This window comes from Mobula hypostoma, chromosome 16 (genome assembly GCF_963921235.1).
Source record: "Mobula hypostoma chromosome 16, sMobHyp1.1, whole genome shotgun sequence".
NCBI lineage: Eukaryota > Metazoa > Chordata > Chondrichthyes > Myliobatiformes > Myliobatidae > Mobula > Mobula hypostoma.
In genome coordinates, this window is record NC_086112.1 from 13,917,110 (window position 1) to 13,942,006 (window position 24,897).

The following is a 24,897-nucleotide window of genomic DNA, read 5'->3' on the forward strand; positions in this document are numbered from 1 at the left end:
TGCAAAATACCTCATCAGCTTGGTAAAGTAGTTACGGAGAAAATGTTTCCCTTGGTGAAGGTGATTAGAATTACTGCTCACAATCTCAGGATGAAGGATAGACAATGCAGGGCTGAAATAAGGTGAGATTTCTGTATTCAAAGTGTGTGAATCTAATTGGAATTCTTTGCTGCAGAGGCTTATTGAGCACAGTCTCTGATTGTTTTTGAAGCTAAGATTAAGAGACGTTTGGATATTAGAAGCATCAGGGGAACTGGGACAAATGTCCTGTTGAGGTGAAATGCTGTGGCTGCATCACAGCTTAGGGTGGAGGCAGCAAGGCCTTTAAACAGAAAAGCCTCTACAAAAAGTAGTGGGTACAGCCCTCCCTACCATTGAGCATATCTACATGAAGTGTTGGTGCAGGAAAGCAACATCCATCATCAAAGACCCCCAACCATCCAGGCAATGCTCTCTTTTGCTGCTGCCATCAGGAAAGCGGTACAGGAGCTCACACTGCCAGGTTCAGGAACAGTTATTGCTCCTCAACCATTAGACTCTTAAACCAGAGGGGATAACTTCACTCACCCCATCACTGAACTGTTCCCACAGCCTAAGGACTTACTTTCAAGGATCCTTCACCTCATGTTCACAATATTTATTGCTTATTTACTTATTATTACTAATATTCTTTTCGTATTTGTGCAGTTTGTAGTGTTTTCCAAATTTGTTGCTTGTTTGTCCTGTTGGGGGCGGTCTTCCATTGATTCTACTGTGTTTTTTGTATCGACTGTGAATGCCGGCAAGAAAATGAATCCCAGGGTGGTATATATGTACTTAAATAATAAGTTCACTGCACTTTGAACTCTAGCTCATTTGGTCCTCATCCAGCAACTACTCAATTCTAAAATTCTCCTCTGATGATCTCTTTCCACTTATCGTCATGCTTTAGAGCCATACAAGGGTGATCTTACTGACCATCAGTGCACACTAGTACTGCTGTTGCTTCTTGTGTTCTCATATTATATGTATAAAGAGCACTGTGTGTGTGTATATATATATATATATAGATATTCTGGCTCCTGAATCATAGTCATAGTCATACTTTATTGATCCCGGGGGAAATTGGTTTTCGTTACAGTTGCACCATGAATAATTAAGTCATAATAAAACCATAAATAATTAAACAGTAATATGTAAATTATGCCAGGAAATAAGCCCAGGACCAGCCTATTGGCTCAGGGTGTCTGACCCTCCAAGGGAGGAGCTGTAAAGTTTGATGGCTACAGGCAGGAATGACTTCCTATGACACTCTGTGTTGCATCTCGGTGGAATGAGTCTCTGGCTGAATGTACTCCTGTGCCCACCCAGTACATTATGTAGTGGATGGGAGACATTGTCCAAGATGGCATGCAAGAGTCCAGTTCCATCCCCACAACATCACTGGCCTCACGAATGAGTTTGTTGATCCTGTTGGTGTCTGCTACCCTCAGTCTGCTGCCCCAGCACACAACAGCAAACATGATCGCACTGGCCACCACAGACTCGTAGAACATCCTCAGCATCGTCTGGCAGATGTTGAAGGACCTCAGTCTCCTCAGGAAATAGAGACGGCTCTGACCCTTCTTGTAGACAGCCTCAGTGTTCTTTGACCAGTCCAGTTTATTGTCAATTCGTATCCCCAGGTATTTGCAATCCTCCACCATGTCCACACTGACCCCCTGGATGGAAACAGGGGTCACCGGTACATTAGCTCTCCTCAGGTCTACCACCAGCTCCTCAGTCTCTTTCACATTAAGCTGCAGATAATTCTGCTCACACCATGTGACAAAGTTTCCTACCGTAGCCCTGTACTCAGCCTCATCTCCCTCGCTGATGCATCCAACTATGGCAGAGTCATCAGAAAACTTCTGAAGATGACAAGACTCTGTGCAGTAATTGAAGTCTGAGATGTAAATGGTGAAGAGAAAGGGAGATAAGACAGTGCCCTGTGGAGCCCCAGTGCTGCTGATCACTCTGTCGGGGACACAGTGTTGCAAGCACACGTACTGTGGTCTGCCAGTCAGACAATCAAGAATCCATGACAAAAGAGAGGCCTTTGGATCCCAAACAAGAACTAAACGACCCTCACATTTCCAGTGCGCTCAGAGACCAAGTAGCATTGCTTCACAGCCAAGACAGAGGCTGGACTATTTCCACACTTGCAAGTAACCCTCAGTTTGGAGAAATGTTTAAAAAATTGTATATAGTAATAATTTTCTCTCATTATAAAATCTAAGGTTGACTTTTCTTTGCATGTTCTGACATTTTGGAGTTTAGCTTAAATCAGCCTTCTGAGTCAAAAATAATTCCTGTAAAACTGTAGGCTGTTGCATTCCAAGATTAAATGGAGCCATGTCGAACTTGACTAATTCAAACCATATTATCTGCTGAAGGAGGTTTTACTAATCTATTTCTTCTGTCTATTACTGGATTATGTACGAAACTGTAGGCAAACATTTATTGCTTACAGCTGCAGTCTACTTTACTACTTAAGCCTCTGCGCTCAAGGGCCAGTCTCTTCGAAGCTTGGAAAAGCACTCTGCACTCCCCATTCCCACTCCCCTGCACTGGCCAGCTCCTGCTTTCCCTGACGTTCCAAGCTGCTGGATTGGGAATGAAGCTGAGCTGGAATCAGCATAGGGAATTGCTGCTACGATTCTGGATCACAGAGAAATAAAGGAGAGAGCGAAACAACAAAAAGGTAAGCTGTAACCATTATGAGACTATAAAACCATCCCCTAGTATGATAAGGTGAAGTCTTGGCCTCACAACCTACCTCGTTGTGAACTCACACATTATTGTCTCCCTGCAGAGTCATAGTCATACTTTATTGATCCCGAGGGAAATTGTGTTTCGTTACAGTTGCACCAACCAAGAATAGAGTATAAATATAGCAACATAAAACTATAAATAATTAATTAATACATAAATTATGCCAGATGGAAAGAAGTGCACTTTCTCTGTAAGTGTAACACTTTATTCTGCATTCTGATATGGTTTTTCCTTGCACTATTGTAACGGATTAAGTTTTGCCCTGTATCTCATGCCCCTGACCTCTCTCCATTGCACATCAATGGCCCTGCAACACAGAGAGCGAACAGCACAAAGTTCCTTGGTGTGCTCATCAACCTGGATCCACAACGCCACCTCATTAGTCAAGAAGCCACAGCAGTGTCTACCCTTCCTGAGGAGGTTGAGGCTGTAAGGCTCTCCACCCCCATTCTAACAACCTTCTACAGGAGCACCTTCAGGAGTGTCCTGTCCGGCTGCATCAGTGTGTGGTTTGGAAGCTGCAAGGCATTGGAACGCAAGACCCTGCAGAGGATAGTAACTGCCAAGAGGGTCACTGGGATCTCCCACCACCCCATTTGTGACATTTACTGGGTGCGTTCTATATGAAGGGCCCAAAGCATTGTTGAGGATCCCTATCACCCCTCCCACAAACTCTCTGACCCACTATCATCGGGAAGGAGGTACAGAAGCAATCAGAACTAGGACTGCCAGACCGGGTAACAGCTTCTTCCCTCAGGCTGTGAGACTAATTAAGGGAGCCAGGGCTTTACTCTTTGGAGAGAAGGAGGATGAGAGGAGACATGATAGAGATGTACAAGATATTAAGAGGAATAGATAGAGTGGATAGCCAGCGCCTCTTCCCCAGGGCACCACTGCTCGATACAAGAGGACATGGCTTTAAGGTAAGGGGTGGGAAGTTCAAGGGGGATAGTAGAGGAGGTTTTTTACTCAGAGAGTGGTTGGTGCGTGGAATGCACTGCCTGAGTCGTGGTGGAGGTAGATACACTCGTGAAGCTTAAGAAACTACTAGACAGGTATATGGAGAAATTTAAGGTGGGGGGTTATATGGGAGGCAGGGTTTGAGGGTCGGCACAATATTGTGAGCCGAAGGGCCTGTACTGTGCTGTACTATTCTATGTTCTATGTTCTAATACCCTGCCACCACTGAGGTCTCGTCATTAGCACAGTGAGCTGTTTACTGTGCACTAAGTACACTTCGAATTATATTTTATTAACTTATTTGTGGTAATATTTTGTTTTACGTGCTGTGTTCGATATGTTTTGTGGGTGCACCGCCGTTTGGAGGAATGTTGTTCCGTTTGGTTGTGTACATGTTCAATCAGATGATAATAAACTTGAACTTGAATGTAGAAGATGGAGCAGAGAACATGGAGCCCACAATGCTGTGCTGAACTAATTCAATTACTTAATTTGCCCTGTACACCTCCTTTGAACTTTCTCCCTCTCACCTTAAATGCATGCCCTATTGTATTAGGCATTTCAACCCGGGGGAAAATGATACTAACTGTCCACACTGTCTATGCCTCTCATAATCTTATAGACTGTAACACTTGGTTTAAGTCCTGTAACCACCAACTTCTCAAAGCCAATATGGAAAGAGGACATCCCACAACTAGGTAAATAATAACAGACTAGCTGTGGCTACAGCCAGCTCCTCCAGTCATCTGTCCGATCCCTGAGATGTACACAGGATGTTGTGGCCAAGCTCAGTGCCGAACTGCGCTCCTGAAATAACTCTGTTCACACTGGTTGTGCTTTTATACTTGTCACGATATATTTGGAGCAATTCCTTAGGCATCACATTCTGATTTTAAAATGAGAAGAAAGCATTATCATATTTTACAAATGGGAAGAACAGCAAAAACATGTTCAAAGAACATTATTGGCATATTGCAGCTCCATCGTGGCACTGGCCTCCCCTGCTTCGAGGACATCTTCCAAGGTGAAACCTCAGAAAGTTGGCATCCATCATTAAGGACACCCAACACCCAGGGCATGCCCTCTTCTCAATCGCTACCACCAGGGAGGAGGGTACAGGAGCCTGAAGACTCACACAATGTTTTAGGAACAGCTTCTTCCCCTCCGCCATCAGATTTCTGAATGGCCCATGGACACAAACTCACTCTTTTTACCCACTCACACCAGCAGCTACCAGGCAGTGCCCAGACTAGCCCCAGCACAGGGCTCGCACCTCCCCACCCCCACCCCCCCGCCCGCACTCCGCTGCGACGGTTGCCACTGCGCGCTCATGGGGCCGTCGCAGTGGAATGAGGGTGGAAGACGAGCTAGTCAAGCCCACTGGCTCTCTAACAGATGGTCCGAAGGTCCCTTCCAACCCAGCCCACTGACTCCCGGCTCCGGACCCCCAACCACCAGTGCTGGCAATTACCATCTCCCACCGGACAGACAGAGTTCATCAGCCGCGGTTGGCAGCTCATCTAGGAGAGGAAGACGCTGATCTCACACCTCCGCTGCCTCTCGGCTATACCACTCATGGGGAAGGCTTTGGTTGTAAACCCCGAGGGAAAAAATCCAGAGCTGAGGTCCCTAAGGCAGTCCTACATCAAATTCAAGACTGACTGGCAACTCCTGTGTTGCTGCTGGTGCCAAGCATATTGATCTCTGCCATTCCTTTGGATTCATCAGCTACGTGGAGAGGGGGAGCCCGCTGCACGGGCAATAGCTTGCCCTCCATATCACACTGCGTATCAACTTCCCACGGAGCATTGACGCTGTTCAGGAGAGGATATGCCTGCTTCACCTCATGGTGTTGGTACCACACAGGAAGCAGTAGTTACACGTTATACACAGAAAATGCTGGAGAAACTCAGCAGGCCAGGCAGCATCCACAGAAAAAAGTAAATAGTCAACATTTCGGGCCGAGATGCTGACTGTTTACCTTTATTCCACAGATGCTGCCTGACCTGCTAAGTTCCTCCAGCATGTTGTGTGTGCTGCTTTGGATTTCCAGCATTGTAGATTTTCTTCTGTTTGTGAGCTACTGGTTATAAGCAAACACACTTAATTGATGTCGAGCCAAGGATTGCTTCTGATAGTGGGAGAGATTCTCGGTTCTCACTGGACAACTACCATCCTCCTTAAACTGGGCACCCCCTAGTAAAACAGGTGCTACCCCGCCATGGTCTGCCTTCCTCACTGGGTGCACGGGGAATAGGTGTCAACTGAACTGCAGACTTAAAACGCCGCACCAGGCAAGACAACACAATGAAAGAGATTTCTTTGCTCTTTCTTCGGAGAGCTGTTGTGTCTTACCCATTTTGAGTTGAAGCAATGAAGTTATGTTTTTTTTTAGGTATTCGCCTGAACTGCAATGTTATATTCCACCCCCCCAAACCCCCCAAGTCACTTGCTCTCTTGAAAGATGCATCCATCATTAAGGACCCTCACCAACCAGGGCAAGCCCTCTCCTCATCACCTCCTCTCATCACTCATGAGGAGGTGCAGTATCCACCCTCTCCCAGCCACCTGGCTTCACCTATCAACTCCTTCCCCTTCCCCTCCCCCCCCCACCTTGTTATTCAATCTTCTCAGCCTGAAAGATCGACTGTTTAAACAAAAACACAAGCATTGAGTTTTCCTCTATCAAGAATTCTTCTGTGCAATATTAGATCCGCTTCTTCCTTTTAAATGTTGAATAAATGTCACCAGCCACTGACATGAAAAAGTCTGAGAGTATCAGAAGAACTAATACCAATTCAGCAGATGATACAGAAGTGACACTCGCGTCCCAAAAGACTCCTGGGTTGACAGTTTAATTGGCCACAGTAGGGTTTGAAGACTAGCTTTTATTTTTCACATGTACACTACACCGACGCTTACAGTGAAATCCATCAATTGCGTCAATGACCAACACATTCTGAGGATCGTGCGTGGGGGTGGGGCGGGAAGACCACAAGCGTCGCCATTCTTCTGTCGCTAATATCGCATGCCCACAATTTAGTAACCCCTGACTTGTACAAGGTCACCAGAGCACCCGGAGAAAACGCACACAATCGTGGGGAGAAAGAACAAACAACTTACAGGACACTGGCAGGAGTTGAACCCTCAATATTCCAGTGGCTGCTGCTGAAAAGTGTCACACTAAACACTACGCTACCGCGACACCCTTAACTTGCCTCTATGACCGCGTGGGTTTCTTTCACGTGCTCGGAGTTCCTCCCGTATTCCAAAGATATACGGGATGTGGACATGCGACATTCGCATCAGAAGCATAGTGACACTTGCAGGCTGCCCCCAGTACATCCTCAACGTTGGTTGTTCACGCGAACAATGCATTTCATTGTACGTTTTGACGTACATGTGACAAATAAAACTAATCCTTGTCTTTATCTTTATTTAAATAAAAATGGCCCTTCATAAGAATTCCTCATACTTGCTTCCGAAGAGCCAAGTGATGACAATATTGGGTACTGGGTGGGGGTTCAGGAAGATCCAAACCCTTACACAGATTTAACTTTAAAGATCCAAAGTGCAGATCTCTTTGGGCAAAATCCTCCCCAAAAAATATTGGGAAAAGAAAACAAAGATCCCGTCTTCAGACATCTACCGTTCTGTGGGGATCTCTCCATTACAAGTGAAGATTTTTGGACGTTGTACTGCATTCAAGAAGCTGTATAAAGGTGTTTGATGGTTCCAGTCTCTTGAGCTTCGAAAGTTAGATTACACAGCTGCATGCCTGTGTGCAGTATGATAAAAGCATTACTTAGAAAGCAGAGGTTGATAGGTTCGTGATTAGTCAGGACATCAAAAGTTACGGGGAGAAGGCAGGAGAATGGGGTTGAGAGGGTTAATAAATCAGCCATGATGGAATGGCGGAGCAGACTTGAAAGGCTGAATGGCCTAACTCTGCTTCTATGTCTTATGGTCTATTACAGGCCCTTTGGCCCACGATGTTGTGCCAACCTTTTAACCTCCTCTAAGAGGAATCTAACCCTTCCCTCCTACATAGCCCCCCATTTTTCTATCATCCATATCATCTATCACCCATAAGTCTTATAAATATCCCTAATGTATTTGCCTCTACCATCACACCCCAGCAGCATGCTCCATGCACTCACCACTCCCTGCATAAAGGAAATTTACCTCCCACATCCCACCCTACACTGTCTCCGAGTTAAAATTACAATTAAATTTCTGACGCACATTCTCAGACGTCCCTCCATACCGTTTTGTTCATCGTCCTGATTGAGAAGAAACGCCATATGGTAATTTCTGATGTTCTGTGGGTACAGTTTCTCCAGTTCGCACACAGGGGGGTAGTGAGTGACAAAGAGTGTCAGCGACTTCACCTGAAAGCAAAGTGAAAATAGAACGTTACAGAACGTTGAAACAAGCAGCACCACAAAATAACACCACTGAGAACAACAGGGAGTGGTGCCACGAGAAAGCAGCATCAAGGATCCCCAGCACCCAGGCCAGGCTCTCCTCTTGCTACTTCTGTCTGATAGCAAGTACGGGAGCCTTAGATCCCACACCACCAGGTTCAAGAACCATTATTACCCTTTCACCATCAGACTCCCAGACTCCTGAAGCAGCGTGGATAACTTCACTCACCTCAACGCTGAACGGATCACTAAACACAATCTATGGACTCACTTTCAAGGACTCAATAGAGCACTATAGCACAGAAATAGATCCTTTGGCCCATCCAGTCTGTCCCAAACTATTATGCTGCCTCTTCCCATCAACCTGCACCCAAACCATTGCCCTCCAAACCCCTGTCCATGTACCTATCCAAACTTCTCTTAAATGAAATCGACTCTACACAGCTCATATTCTCAATTTTTTTTTGTATTTGCATATACTGTCTTCTTTTGCACATGGTTTGCTTATCAGTCTTTGTTTGTAGTTTATGAATTGAATTGACTTTATTACTTACATCTTTCATATACATGAGGAGTAAAAATCTTTATGTTCTGCCTCCATCTAAATGTGCAATGTATAGTAATTTATAATAAATAGTATGTACAACAGGACAGTCAATATAGCATAGAGATACAATTGTAAAGTAAAGGCATCCATTAGTCTTGCAGGACCATGGATCTGCGCCTGGAAAGTCTTCACTCTCCAGGGCGCAGGTCTGGGCAAGGTTGTATGGAAGACCAGCAGTTGCCTATGCTGCAAGTCTCCCCTCTCCACAACACCGATGTTGTCCAAGGGAAGGGCATTAGGACCCATACAGCTTGGCACCAGTGTTGTCGCACAGCAGTGCGTGATTAAGTGCCTTGCTCAAGGACACAACACGTTCCCTCGGCTGGGGCTCGAATTCCCGACCTTCAGGTTGCTAGTCCAATGCCTTAACCAGTTGGCCACGTGCCCACACAAAATTCAATTGTATCAGCATGAATTAATCTGTCTGATGGGCAAGTGGAAGATGATGTCCCAGAGCCTGCTGATCCTGGCTTTTATGCTACAGTACCGTTTCGCGGATGGCAGCAGCCGGAACAGATTGTGGTTGGGGTGACTCAGGTCCCCAATGATCCTTCGGGCCCTTTTTACACACCCGTCTTTGTAAACGTCCTGAATAGTGAGAAGTTCACATCTACAGATGCGCTGGACTGTCCACACCACACTCTGCAGGGTCCTGCGGTTGAGGGGAGTACAGTTCCCATACCAGGCAGTGATGCAGCCGGTCAGGATGCTCTCAATTGTGCCCCTGTAGAAAGTTCTTAGGATTTGGGGGCCCATACCAAACATCCTCAACTGTCTGATGTGAAAGAGGTGCTGTTGTGCCCTTTTCACCACACAGCCGGTATGTACAGACCATGTCAGATCCTCAGTGATGTGTATGCCAAGGAACTTAGGGTCAGTAAGTTATGGGTATGCTATATTGGCACTGGAAGCATGGTGTCCCCAGCTCAACCTTGGAATAGTTTCCAAGGTTTGATGCAAATGATGCATTTCATTGTGTTTCAATGTACATGCGACAAATGCAGCCAATTTTTATCTTTAATCTTTATCATTACAGAGGAAAACATCATCATCAATAACTGTCAGTTATATGCTTAGAAATTGGATCTTATGGCACTGCATTTCCTGCTATATGCAGGAAAGTAAAGTAGTAAATTTTAAAAAAATGTAAATTAATTTTTTATTTATTGAGATACAGCAGGGAATAGAATAGGCCCTTCCAGCCTCTCAAGCCAAGCCGCCCAGCAATCCCCCAGTTCAATCCCAGCCTAATCACATGACAATTAACAACAACCAATTAACCTACCAAATGGTAGGTCTTCTGACTGTGGGAGGAACCCAGAGCACCCATTAGAAACCTACGTGGTCACGGGGAGAACGTACAAACTCCTTACAGGCAACAGTGGGATCGAAGTAACTTGAGGAAATTGGGTAAGCAGCCATTTCTAGGATTGTGCTGACATGACACATAGACAGGGTTGTTGAAGAAAGCTCTCAGCACACTGGCCTTCATAAATAGAGTACTCAGTACAGGAATTGGTACGTTAAGTTGAATTGTATAAGATTTTGATGAGACCAAATTTGGAATATGGTATGCAGTTCTAGTCACCTACCTACATGAAAGATATCAATAAGATTGAGAGAATAGTCCTTGCCAGAACTTGAGGACCTGAGTTACAGGGAAAGGTTAGACAGGTTCAGACTTTATTCCCTGGAGTACAGGGGAATGAGGGGAGATTTGATAGAGGTAGACACAATTATGGGGGGGGGGGGTATAGAGAGGGTAAACGTAAGCAGGCTACGTCCATTGAGATAGGGTGAGACTAGAACTAGAGGTCGTGGGTTATGGGTGAAAGGTGAAATGTTTAAGGAGAACATAAGGGAGAATTTCTTCTCTCAGAGGGTGGTAGGTGGCAGCGGAAGTGATGGATGAGAGTTTCATTTTAACATTGAAGAGAAGTTCAGATAGGTACAAGGATGGGAGGGGTATAGACAGCTATGGTCTAGGTCAATGGGACTAGGCAGAATAATAGTTTGGACAGACTAGATGGGCTGAAGGGCCTGTTTCTGAGCTCTATCACTATATGACTCTATATCCATTGATTGCAAAACTATTTTGAGGCTGTTTTTTTTTTCCCTTCTGAGCCTTCGTGACATGAAATTATGCATACTTAGGTCCATCAACAGAATTCTCCTGCTGTTTGCCACAACAGATATTATACTGTGAGACATCAATCAGATCTTGTTAATGCATCAGCACTGCACACGAGAAGTGACCTGTACTATTCACCAGTTAAGTATCTAGACAGATAATTGCTGTCTGAAAAAGGATATTAATTACATTTGAATAATGAAAAGATGTACATTGGATGGGGAAGCACACACGGTGCCTGACTACTGCAAGCTGATTTAATGTCTTCACACAAAGAATGATAGACACCAGCGAGGTAGGTGAAGTGCTGGTCAGTGACGGGGTGCTGGGGATATCATGGAGCCACAGAGAGATACAGCATTGAAGCAAGCCCTTCAGCCCATCTATTCCATGCTAAGCTGCTATTCTGCCTAGTCCCATTGACCCACCATGACCTGCTGAGATGCTGACATTTTGTATTTGTTGTTCAAGATCTCCAACATCCAGTGAATCTCTGTGTATTATTGCCTTGACAGGTTCCTTTCTTTTTGCATTTCAAGCATTCCCAAATGTCTCTGCGTTCCAGCCTTTTGCAGTTTCCCTCTACTTCCTTAGAAGTTGCAAAGGTTTAGTATGTCACCTAATACTTTGACAATTATGTATAGATGTGTGGTGCAAGGCATATTGACTGGCTGCATCACAACCTGGTATGGAAACACCAATACCCTTGAATGGAAAAATCCAACAAAAAGTAGTGGATACGGCCCAGTCCATCACAGGTGAAGCCCTCCCCACCATTAAGGCATCCGTTAGTCTCGTGAGACCTTGGATTTACGCCTTGGAAGATTTCCAGGGCGCAGGCCCGGGCAAGGTTGTATGGAAGACCGGCAGTTGCCCATGCTGCAAGTCTCCCCTCTCCACGCCACCGATGTTGTCCAAGGGAAGGGCATTAGGACCCATACAGCTTGGCACCGCTGTCATCGCAGAACAATGTGTGGTTAAGTGCCTTGCTCAAGGACACAATACGCTGTCTCATCCAAGGCTCGAACTAGCAACTTTCAGATCACTAGACGAATGCCTTAACCACCTGGCCACGTGCCAACAATCCCCACCATTGAGCACATCATAATGGAGCGCTGTCATAGGAAAGCAGCATCCATCATCAGGGAACCCCACCACCCAGGTCATGCTCTCTTCTTGCTGCTGCCATCAGGAAGGAGGTCAGGAGCCTCAGGACTCACACCACCAGGTTTAGGAACAGTTATTACCCCTCAATCATCAAGCTCTTGAACCAGAGGAAATAACTTCACTTGCCCCATCACTGAACTGTTCCCCCATTCTACGGATTCACTTTCAAGGAACTTTCATCTCACATACTCATACTAGCTGCTTATTTATTTATTGTTATTATTTTTTTTCTTCCTTTCTTTTTGCATTTGCACAATTCACTGTCATTTGCACACTCATAGTACGCCCTGTTGGTGCAGTCTTTCATTGATTCTATCACGCTTATTGGACTTATTGAGCATTCGTGCAAGAAAATGAATCTCAGGGTTGGAATTGGTGAGGTACATGTACTTTGATAACAAATTTACCTTGAACTTCAAGTTCAATTTCGAGTTAAATTTCATCGGCATTCAGTCATACACATGTGTACAGCTAAATGAGACATTGTTTTTCTGGGGCCAAGGTGCAAAACACAGAACATACACAGTGGGTTCCAGTTAACTGGGGCAGCCGTTTATTTGGGATGACGCTTAAAGAACAAAAACTAATAGAGAAAATTGCTGGGATTCCCCTTGCTCATTTGGGACACTCTGCCACCTCATTGGGGCAGGTGCCTGTTGCTGAACTGGTTCTAACTAGCATCAGTTGCGCACACTCGAGTGGCCGTTAGACGCTACACGGTGCTTAGAGCAAACAGTTTTTAAACAGCAACTGTTGTGCGAGCTTGTGTTCAAAAAGCAGTGACTTTTGTCACTGATAGTTGGCGAGAAATAAGTAGCAAGACAATTCTGAACCGTTTTGCTCACTGTGGTTTCAAGCACATTCAGGCTTGGAGATTCCGGAAATGGCCGGGAGTGAAAATGAAATGATTTCACTGCTTCAACAAGTTAGGAACTACAAAAGAATCTGAAGGTATCGACAATCATCTTGAACGTTGCAATGAAATTGAAGATTATAATCGTCGATAGCGTTGTACTATATCGGTAGTCCATTATCTGTACTAGATGTCCGTGCTGATTTTTTCATTGCATACTCTGGATGAATTCCTCCGTTGGTAACTATTAGGAACTAAAACACAGTTTTATAGTACTGTAGTACCTTTGGTAGAGTTCTAATTTGTTTCTTATTTCATTTAATTATATAATTTGTTACTTGGTTTGTCTTTTTTTTTAATACCTTTTTAAATATTTCCATGGAACTCCAGTCAGCTGCTTAATTAGGCCAAAATGTATTGGTCCCAATGTGTCCCAATTAACTGAATGCACTGTAATTACTTCCCAGTACATAGAGTCACAATATTAGCACAAGTCTCGAAGTGGCAGGGCCTGAGGACTGACAGGTTGACATACAGTATGAGGTGCACAATTACGTAAGACAATATAATGTTACTGGCACTATTATTAAAAAACAAGGAGTGGTATAAATATGTGAAACAGCAGCAATAGGTGAAAAGTGACCAGCGCAGGATGAGGGTGCGTCTGTGAGTTGGGGAGTGGGGAGCACAGAGCATTCAGACCGTGTACGTGTGTGCAGGCCCCTCACTGCAGAAGGGATGTGCTGACACTGGAGAGGGTTCAGAGGAAGTTCATGAAAATGACTCCAGGATTGAATTGGCTTGTCATATGAAGAGTGTCTGAAGGCTATACTCCCTGAATCAGAAGTACGTGGGATGGGCTCATTGAAGCCTATCAAATTTTGAAAGGCCTCGACAGAGTGGATGTGGAGACGATATTTCCTATGGTGGGGAGAGTCCAAGACCAGTGGACAGAGCCTCAGATCAGTGGGACGCCCTTTTAGAATGGAGATGAGGTGGAATTTCTTTAGCGAGAGAGTGGTGGAATCTGCTGCCACAGGCAGCTGTGGAGGCCAATTCTTTACGTATATTTAAAGACGAGGTTGATAGATTTTTGATTAGACAGGGCATGAAGGGGTACAGGGAGAAGACAGGAGATTGGGGCTGAAAGGGAAAATGGATCAGTCATGATAAAATGGCAGAGCAAACTTGATGGGCCAAATGGCCTAATTCTGTTCCTCTATCCTTATGACCTTATGGGTGGCAGCAGCGTGTTAAGAAGTCTTAAAAATACTTCTGTTCTTCCTTCCAAGATAAATAACTTCACATTTTCCCACATTACACTTCATTCGCCAACTGTCTTCCTACTCATTTACCGTACCAAACGTCTCTCCGAAAACAGTATCTTCCTCACGACCTCAACCTTGGCTTCTGTACTTTCTTCCTCCAAGTAACTAATATATATATTTATATATATCAGAATCAGGTTTATTATCACTAACATATGCCAAGAAATGTGTTGTTTTGCAGCAGCAGTACAGTGCAAGATATAAAAATTGCTATGAATTACAATAAGAACCATATAAAAAAAAAAGTAGTGCAAAACCATAGGATGTGGAACAGTACAGGACAAGAGCAGGCGCTTTGACCCACAACAAACTCATTTGTAAGACCAGTGATGTTGTGGGGATGGAACTGGACTCTCTGACGGTGGTGTCTGAAAAGAGGATGCTGTCCAAGTTGCATGCCATCTTGGACAATGTCTCCCATCCACTACATAATGTACTGGTTGGGCACAGGAGTACATTCAGCCAGAGACTCATTCCACCGAGATGCAGCACAGAGCGTCATAGGAAGTCATTCCTGCCTGTGGCCATCAAACTTTACAACTCCTCCCTTGGAGGGTCAGACACCCTGAGCCAATAGGCTGATCCTGGACTTATTTCCTGGCATAATTTACATATTATTATTTAACTATTTATGGTTTTATTACTATTTAATTATTTATGGTGCAACTGTAACGAAAACCAATTTCCCCCGGGATCAATAAAATATGACTATGACTATATGACTATGACTAATGTTAAGGTGATCCAATGAAATTCATCATCAAATGGCCAACTAAACTAATCCTCTCTACCTATACAATGTCCATATCCTTTCATTTTCCTCACATTCATGTGCCTATCTAAACATCTCTTAAAAGTTTCAAAGGTATCATTGCAATCCAGGCTCCCACCACTCTGTGTAAAAAAGCTTGCTCCTTTGAAACTATCCCCGCTCACTTTAAATGCATGCCCTCTGGTATTAGACCTTTCAACCATGGAAAAAAGATACTGCCTCTGTACTCTATCTATGACTCTCAAAATCTTATAAATCACCATCAGAGAAAGAGAGAAAATGAGGGAGGAGAAGATGGCGGTGCGACGCAGCGCGCGCGGCTGTTCTGAATGAATATCGATTACGTGTAACTAGGGGCCGTGCACAATCCAGATTTGATGGGGACAGCCGTGAGAAGCGCAGAGGAACATCTGGAGTAACTTCTGAAATGCCTGCTTCGCTGCCGCTGCTACTGTGCGATCGAGAATCACCAGAGATGAAGGCCCCAAATCCTCGGCTTTGCCTATCGCCTGTAGCCAGGGCCGGGGTCGAAGCGCTCGGCAGAGATGGTGCTCGGTGCTCGGAGGCTCGGAGTTTTTTGGACGGACTCGGAGTCAGACTGTGGTCGGATGCTTCCGGGATGCTGCACCGGCAAGTTGGCGGCGCTGGAGGTTTACCGTCTGCGTGAGATGATGGGACTTCCGAGAGACTTTGAGACTTTTACTGTGCCATGGTCTGTTCTTATCAAATTACGGTACTGTTGTAACTACATGTTATAATTATGTGGTTTTTGTTAGTTTTTAAGTCGGTTTGTCATGTGTTTTTCGTGATATCATTCTGGAAAAACATTTTATCATTTCTTAATGCATGCATTACTAAATGACAATAAAAGGGGACTGTGTGTCCTCATAATCATCATAAGAATGAGGAAGAATTCATGGTCTGATATTCCTATTACGTTGGGTTTCTGTCTTCAACCCTGTTGGTAGTTATGAGATGAGGGCATGCCCTGGATGATGGATACCAACTTAGTGAGGCATCATCTTTTGGAGATGTCCTCGATGGCAGAGAAAATAGTGCCCATGACAGAGCCAGCTGAGGTTACAATCCTCAGCAACATACACAAAATGCTGGAGGGACTCAGCACGTCAGGCAGCATCTACGGAGAGGAACAAACAATTGACATTTCAGGCTGTGAATCTTCACTAAAAACCTCATTTACAACCCTCTGCAGCCTTTTCTGATCCTGTGTATTGGCTTCTCCACACCAGAAGGTGATGCAACTAGTCAGAATGCCCTCTACGGTATCTCTGTAGAACTTTGCTAGTCGTTGGTGACATATCAAATCTCCACAGACTACTGGTTAAATACAGCCACAGACATGCCTTCTCCATAACTGCATGAATATGTTGGTTGTCAGAGATTTTGACACTAAAGAACTTGAATCTGCTCACCCATTCCACCGCTGACCCACCAACTCTGCTCTTGTGGCACCTCTCTGATCACAGGTAAAAATCACAGCCTAAAAATCACCCCTTATCCCTCTAGACTGCTTCCTGAAGTACACCAATTATCTATCCATCCCCGTGCATTATCTCCAACACAATGGACTCTTGTTACTTGACACCTTGAAGTCTAAATACTCTGGCTCCTCCGACCACTGTAGGTCTTGCTCTACTAAACCGGATTGCAATTCCCCCACATTTGCTGCTATTGTTTGCTTAATAATTAGTTCCTTAATAATAATTAATGAAATGGTTCTGGAAGACTGGAATATTGCAAATGTCACTCCATCCTTCAAGAAGGGAGAGAGGCAGAAGAAAGGAAGTTTTAGGCCAGTTAGTCTGACCTGTGAGATTGTGAAGATGTTAGAATTGATTGTTAAGGATGTGGTTCTGGGGTACTTGGAAGCACATGATAAAACAGGCCATAGTCAGCCTGGTTTCCTCAAGGGGAAATCTTGCCTGACAAATTTGTTGGAATTCTTTGATGAAATAACAAGCAAAATAGACAAAGGCGAATCGGTGGATGTTGCGTACTTGGATTTTCAGAAGGCCTTTGACAAGGAACCACATATGAGGCTGCTTTACAAGCTACGAGCCTATGGAATTACAGCAAAGGTCCTAGCATGGATAGAGCATTGGCTGATTGGCAGGAGGCAAAGAGTGGGAATTGGCTGCCAGTGACCAGTGTGTTCTACAGGGGGCTGTATCAGGACTGATTCTTTTTACGTAATATGTCAATAACTTAGATGATAGAATTGATTGCTCTGTTGCAAAGTTTTCGTATGATATGAAAATGGATGGCAGGGCAGGTAGTTTTGAGGAAGTAGATAGGCTACAGAAGGAATTACACAGATTATGAGAATGGGCAAGGAAGTGACAAGTGAAATACAGTGTCAAGAAGTGTATGGTCATGGACTTTGATTGAAGATGTGAAAGGGTTGACAATTTTCTAAATGGAGAGAAGATTTAAAAATCTGAGGCACAAAGTAACTTGGGAGTCCTTGTGCATGTTTCACTAAAGGCTAATTTGCAGATTGAGTCTGTGGTGAGGAAGGCAAATGCATTGTTAGCGTTCATTTCAAAAGGACTAGAATATGAAAGCAGTGGTGAGGGCTCACTCGGAGTACTGTGAGCAGTTTGAGGTCCCTTATCTAAGAAAAGATGTGCTGAAACTGGAGAGGTTTCAAAGGAGGTTCACAGAAATGATTCCAGGATTGAATGACATGTCACGTGAAGAGCATTTGATGGCTCTGGGCCTGTTTCCACTAGAATTCAGAAGAGTGAGGGATGACCTAATTGAAAGCTATCGAATGGTGAAGGGTCGGGATGAGGGGATGTGGGACAGTCTAGGACCAGAGGACACAGCCTCAGAATAGAGGGATGTCCTTTTATAATGGAGATGAGGAGGAATTTCTTCAGCTAGAGAGTGGTGAATCTATGGAATTCGTTGCCACAGGCAGCTGTAGAGGTCAGGTCTTTACGAATATTTAAGGCTAAGGGTGATAGATTCTTGATTGATCAGGGCATGAAGGCATTTGGGCAGGAGGCAGGTGATTGAGGCTGAGAGGAACAATGGAACAGCCATGGCGAAATGGTGGAGAAGACTCGATGGGCCAAATGGCCTAATTCTGTTCCTACATCTTCTGGTCTTAATGTATGTGGAGCATTTGATAGCTATGGGCCTGTACTTACTGCAGTTTAGAAGAATGAGGGGGCATCTCATTGAAATCTATCAAATATTGAAAGGCATAGATGGAGTGGATGTGGAGAAGATGTTTCCTATAGTGGGGGAAGTCTAGGACCAGAGGGCACAGCCTCGGACTAGAGGGACACCCCTTTAGAATAGAGATGAGGAGGTATTTCCATAGCCAGAGGGTACTGAATTTGTGGAATTGCCACATACAACTGTGAAAGTCAAATCATCAGATATATTTAAAGTGAAGGTTGATAGATTATTGACTAGTCAAGATGTTAAAAGTTACGGGGAGAAGGCAAGAGAATGGGATGGTCAGGGCTAATAAATCAGCCATCATGGAATGGTGGCGCAAACTCGATGAGTCGAATGGCCTAATTCTGCTCCTATGTCCAATGGTATAACTCATTCCAACATTTCCCAACCACAGATGTGAGGCTAATTAGCCTAGAGTTACCAAATTTTTGCCTTTCTGCTTTTGTGAATAAGGTCTTAATCCACTGACTTCAGTAAGGACTCCCAGGCTGCAAATTAGGAAGAAAGAAGGGGCAAATTTATATTGAAAATTACTTGAATGCATTTAATTATTCCAACATTTTTTTTTACATTAACCATTTACTTTTATGATTATTTAATAGATCATAAGTTCTGGGAACAGGGTCTCTGCAGTTGTCACCATGACCTCTGTTTAAATTCAAATAAAATCAAATTCAAGTTTAATTATCATTCAGCCACACATGAATACAGCCAAACAAAACAGCGGTCCTTCAGCGATGTCAGCTCTCTGAGTTTGGCCTGGGTGAGTAGAGACATGCAGGAAAAGCTTGTAGCAAACCTGATCTATGAAAATCCACACCATTTTTTCCAATTTTCCTCAAGTTCCTTGATAAGTTAATTATGTAATTGTTCTATGCTTTTCAAATTAGCTTCAGACCACTCTAAGGTATTTGTGTTTTTCTAGTCAGACACTCTACAGTTCCCTATGCCCATATCATTGCCCTCAATTTTCCCCCGAGTCTTATTCATCTGCATTGTCCCATTCGTATCTAATTTGATTTTTGTACCAGAATATTCCCTCTTCAACACTGTTTTGAATGTTATGCATCACTGTTCCACATCGTTTGCCAATACTGTTATCCACATTCTCTTCCTCAAAACCAGCTTTTGTTTAATCTATAACCTGAGCTTTATTGCACCTTCATACTTCTCACCCATTAATATCAAAATGTATTACAATATTTGTCTAAATATTTCCACATATTCACTTCCATTACCAGCGTGATTCATTCATTATTACTAGTGCGAGCCACAATCCTTCCCAGACGAGCTTCTGAGATACAGAGCAAGACACACACACATGAAAATGCTCAGTTCAGGCATTATTCTTCCCATATCCCTCTTGAACACTGATTTGAATGTTCTGCATCACTGTTCCACATCATTTGCCAATACTGTTAACCATATTCTTTTCCTCAGTTTTGTTCTCACAGCCTCAGAACCAGCTTCTGTTTAATCTACAACCTGAGCTTTATTGCACCTTTGTACTATGAAGAGAATAGATGCTGCCTGACCTGTCGAGTTCCTCCAGTATTTTGTGTGCATTGCTCTGGATTTCCAGCATCTGCAGAATTTCCTGTATTTATGATTTCCTTCTTAGATCACCATCGTCATTATGTGGCTGTGTCGTATGACGTGGGGGGTGGGGGGGATTCATGGTGTTGCCACTGCCATGATTGATCCTGGCAATTTTGTCTTCAGAAGTGGTTTGCCATTGTCCTAGAAGACAGCGGCGCGGCTAATGTAGCTGAACTGAGCACACTGATGAGGGAGAGGGAGAAGTGGAGAGTCTGTCATCATGCCCGATGCCAGCCCCCTAAGCCTGAGTCGACGTCGTAGTAGTAGTAGTAGTGGTTTGCCATTGCCTTCTTCTGGGCAGTGCCTTTAGAAGACAGCTGACCCCAGCCATTATCAATACTCTTCGGAGATTGTCTGTCTGGCGTCAGTGGTCGCATAACCAGGACTTGTGACATGCTGCAGCTGCTCATACGAACATCCATCACCTTGTCCCATAGCTTCACATGACCCTGAGTGGGGGGGCGGGGGGAGGGGAGCTAAGCGGGTGATAAACTTTGCCCAAGGATGACCTGCAGGCTAGAGGAGAGAAGGAGCGCTTTACACCTCCTTTGGTAGAGATGCATCTCCAACTTCACAACCTAAGCTTCTTAGATACAGGGTTGGAAACACAACATAGAAACAGTTCTCCATTACTTACCTTTCCTAACTCATAAGACCATAAGACAAAGGAGCAGAAGTCGGCCATTCGGCCCATCAAGTCTGCTCCACCATTTTATCATGAGCTAATCCATTCTCCCATTTAGTCCCACTCCCCCACCTTCTCACCATAACCTTTGATGCCCTGGCTACTCAGATACCCATCAATCTCTGCCTTAAATACACCCAATGACTTGGCGTCCACTGCTGCCCGTGGCAACAAATTCACCACCCTCTGACTAAAAAAATTTCTTCGCATTTCTGTTCTGAATGGGCGCCCTTCAATCCTTAAGTCATGCCCTCTTGTACTAGACTCCCCCATCATGGGAAACAACTTTGCCACATCCACTCTGTCCATGCCTTTCAACATTCTTGACCCTTCTTAACCTCCTCCGTTCCAGTCTCTCCTCACAACTCTTCTCCCATGTTCTTTTTGGTTTTGTTTTCTTCATTAATCCTTTCGTTGCCAAGCCAGTCTAGCTTTAATACTTTGATCAGGCTCTGCCATGACTCTCAATACGCCCAAGAACAACCTCAGGACGACACTCAGGACGGTAGTGCAGGCAGTTAGTGTAACGCTTTACAGCGCATGACACCCGAGTTCAATTCCCGCCAGTCCGTGAGGAGTTTGTACGTTCTTCCCGTGACCGTGTGGGGTTTCCTCCCACACGTTAAGGGTTAATAAGCTGTGGGTATGCAATGCCGATGGTGGAGTGTACTCCTATCCATAGGAGCTATGTGACCTGTCGAGTTTCTCCAGCATTACATGTGTGTTGCCATGAATTATACCGAAGGGATGAGCAGTTCAATAGGCCACAGGGTGTGCTCTGCTCCTGTTCGTGTTCTTACATTCTGACAAGTATGCTAGGTGTTCACAAATGCAGAACACCTCCACAGCATGCGCACACATGCACACAACCAAAGCCTATCACTGCAAACAAAAGCAGAACAAGAGGACGAGGAAAGGGCATATAAGGTAGCAAAAGTGAGTGGGAAGCTGGAGGATTGCGAAACTTTTAAAATCCAACAAAAGGGAACTAAAAAAGCTGTAAGAAGAGAAAAGATGTAATATAATGTGGCAGACTAGCCAATAATATAAATCAGGATACCAGAAGCTTTTTCTGTTATATTGGAACTGAGATTTGATAATGGAACTCTAGAAAATTATGCTGGTGAGGTAGTTATAAGGTACAAAGAAAGGGCAGACGAATTTAATGCACCTATGTTCACTGTGGAGGACACTAGCAGTGTGCCAGAGGTCTCTGAGTATCAGGGAGGAGGAGTGAGTGCCATTGCTATTACAAAGGAAAAAGTGCCAGGCAAATTCAAAAGTCTTAAGTTGGATAAGTCACCTGGACCAGAAGGACTACGTCCCAGAGTCCTGAGAGAGGTTCCTCAAGAGATAACGGATGCATTGGTCATGATCTTTCAAGAATCACTCGATTCTGGCATGGTCCCAGAGGACTGGAAGATTGCAAGTGTCACATCACTCTTTAAGAAGGGAGGAAGGAAAATCTTGCCTGACAAATCTGTTAGCGGTCTTTGAGGAAGTAACAAGCAGGGTAGACAAAAGAGAGGTGGTGGATATCATTTACTTGGGATTTTCGGGTGTTTGATAGGGTGCCACACATAAGTCTCCTTAACATGTTAAAATCCTATGGCGTTACAGGAAAGATACTGGCCTGGATAGTGGAATGGCAGATAGGCAGGAGGCAGTGAGTGGGAATAAAAGGGGCCTTTTCTGGTTGGCTGCCAGTGACTAATGATGTTTCTCAGTGGTCAGTATTGGAAACACTATTTTTCACATTGTTGGTCAATGATTCAGATAATGGAATTGATGGCTTAGTAGCAAAGTTTGCAGATGATACAAAGATAGGTGGAGGGGTAGGTAGTGCTGAGGAAGCAATGCGATTAGAGCAGGACTAAGACAAATTGGAAGAATGGGCAAAAAAGTGGCAAATGGAATACCTTGTTGGGTAATGTACGATAATGGATTTTGATAAAAGGAACAATAGTGCTGACTATTATCTAAATGGGGAGAAGGTTCAAACATCAGAGGTGCAGAGGAACTTAGGAGTCCTCATACAAGACTCCCAGAAGGTTAATTTACAGGTTGAGTCTCTGGTAAGGAAGGTAAATGCAACATTGGCATTTATTTCAAGGAGAATAGAATTTAAAAACAAGGAGATAATGCTGAGTCCTTATAAAACACTCGTCAGGCCAAAAATGAAGTACTGTCAACAGTTTTGGGCCTCATATCTCAGAAAGGATATGTTGACATTGCAGAGAGTGCAGAGGAGGATCATGAGGATGATTCTGGAAATGAAGAGGTTAACGTATGAGGAGAGTTTGGCAGCTTTGGGCCTGTTCTTACTGGAATTTAGAAGAATGTCGGGGGATCTCAGTGACACCTACTGACTGTTGAAAGGACTAGATAGGGTAGATGTGGTGAGGACGTTTCCAGTGGTGGGGTTATCCAGAATTAGAGGGCACAGCGTCAAAATTGAGGGTCGACGCTTTAGAACAGAGCTAAGGATGAATATTTTTAGCCAGAGAGAAGTAAATCTGTGGAACGCTCTGCCACAGACTGCGGTGGAGGCCAAGTCCATGGGTATATTTAAGGTGGAAGTTGAGAGTTTCCTGATTGGTCAGGGCATCAAAGGATATGGCAAGAAGTCAGATGTACGGGGTTGGGTGGGATCTGGGATCAGCCATGATGGAACAGTCTCGATAGGCTGAATGGCCTACTTCTGCTCCTATGTCTTATGGTCTTATGGAGACCTCTAATCGGTAGGAGTGGATCAGCAGGTAAGGAAAGCCTTTAAGAATGCATGGGAAGTATGGGATCAATCTTTGTCTGTGCCAAGCTGACACTCTACCACAAAGTTGACTGTTATACCTATGATAATTTGGTCCCCTTTTCTGCATAGTAACTGGGAACATTGCAAAGGCAGAGGTATAACTCAGTTTGGATTTGCTTCAGAATCTCATCAGGTGCGCAAACAAATAAAACCCAGAGTTTTCTGGCTCACCAAATCAGAATCAGGCTTATTATCACTAACATTTGTGGTGAAATTTGTTGTTATAAGACCATAAGACAAAGGAGCAGAATTAGGCCACTCAATCCATCGAGTCTAGAACCTCTGCTTTAAATATACCCAATGACTTGGCCACCACAGTCATCTGTGGCAATGAATTCGAAAGATTGACTACCATCTGGCTAAAGAAATTGCTTCTCCTCTCTGTTCTAAATGGATGTCCCTCTATTCTAACGTTGTGCCTTCCGGTCCTGGACTCCCCCATTGTAGGAAACATCCTCTCCACATCCATTCTATCTAGGCCTTTCAATATTCGATAGGTTTCAATGAGATTAACCCCCCCAACCCCCATTTCTTCTAAACTTCAGCAAGTTCAGGCCCAGAGCCATAAAATGCTCCTCGTACATTAACCCGTTCGTTCCCAGAATAATTCTCATGAACCTCCTCTGGACCCTCTCCAATGCCAGCACACCTTTACTGAGATAAGGGGCTCGAAACTGCTTATAAGATCCCAAATGCAGTGTGACCAATGCCTTATAAAACCTCACCATTACATCACTATTGCTTCTTTATTCAAGTTCATTCAAAATGATTGGTAACATTGCATTTGCCTTGCTAACCACCAAGTCAACCTGCAAGTTAACATTTAGAGAATCCTGCACGAGAACTCCCAAGTCCCTTTGGACCTCTGAAAACCCAGAGGATGGGCAAGGGGTATAGTGAGAGGGACAGAGGGAGAAAAAGGAGAGAGAGAGAGAAAGAATGTGTGTACATAAGTAAATAACGGATGGGGCACGAGGGGGAGGCAGGGCACCAGTGGAAGTTAGAGAAGTTAACGTTGACACCATCAGGTTGGAGGCTACCCAGATGGAATATAAGGTGTTGTTCCTCCAACCTGAGTGTGGCTCCATCTCCACAGTAGAGGAGGCCATGGATAGACATGGGAATGGGACGTGGAATCAAAATGTGTGGCCACTGGGAGATCCTGCTCTCTCTGGCGGACAGAGCATAGGAGTCAGGCTAACTGGCTTCATTTCCTTTCTTTCGCCTCCCACCCTTCTTAAACAGTGGAGTGACATTTGCAATTTCCTAGTTGCCTGGAACCTTTCCAGAATCTCGTGATTGTTGAAAGATCATTACTAATGTCTCCACAATTTCTTCAACTACCTCTTTCAGAACCCTGGGGTATAGTCCATCTAGTCCTTCAGACCTTCCAGCTTCCCAAGCTCCTTCTCCTCAGTAACAGAAGTTACACTCACCTTGGCACCCTGCCACTCTCAAATTTCTGGCATACTGCTAGTGTCTCCCACAATGAAGACGGACACAAAATACTTAAGTTCATCCACCATTACAACCTCTTCAGCATTGTTTTC

General features: G+C 44.4%; 1 protein-coding gene across 1 annotated transcript in view; it reads right to left on the reverse strand.

The window, feature by feature from the left end:
• Positions 1–24,897, reverse strand: part of msh3 (mutS homolog 3 (E. coli)) — a 266,392-nt gene that overhangs the window by 23,692 nt on the left and 217,803 nt on the right. The window contains exon 22 of the mRNA XM_063068557.1: positions 8,021–8,144. Within this exon, the coding sequence (XP_062924627.1) occupies positions 8,021–8,144 (124 nt within the window). The remainder of the gene's footprint in view (positions 1–8,020; positions 8,145–24,897) is intronic.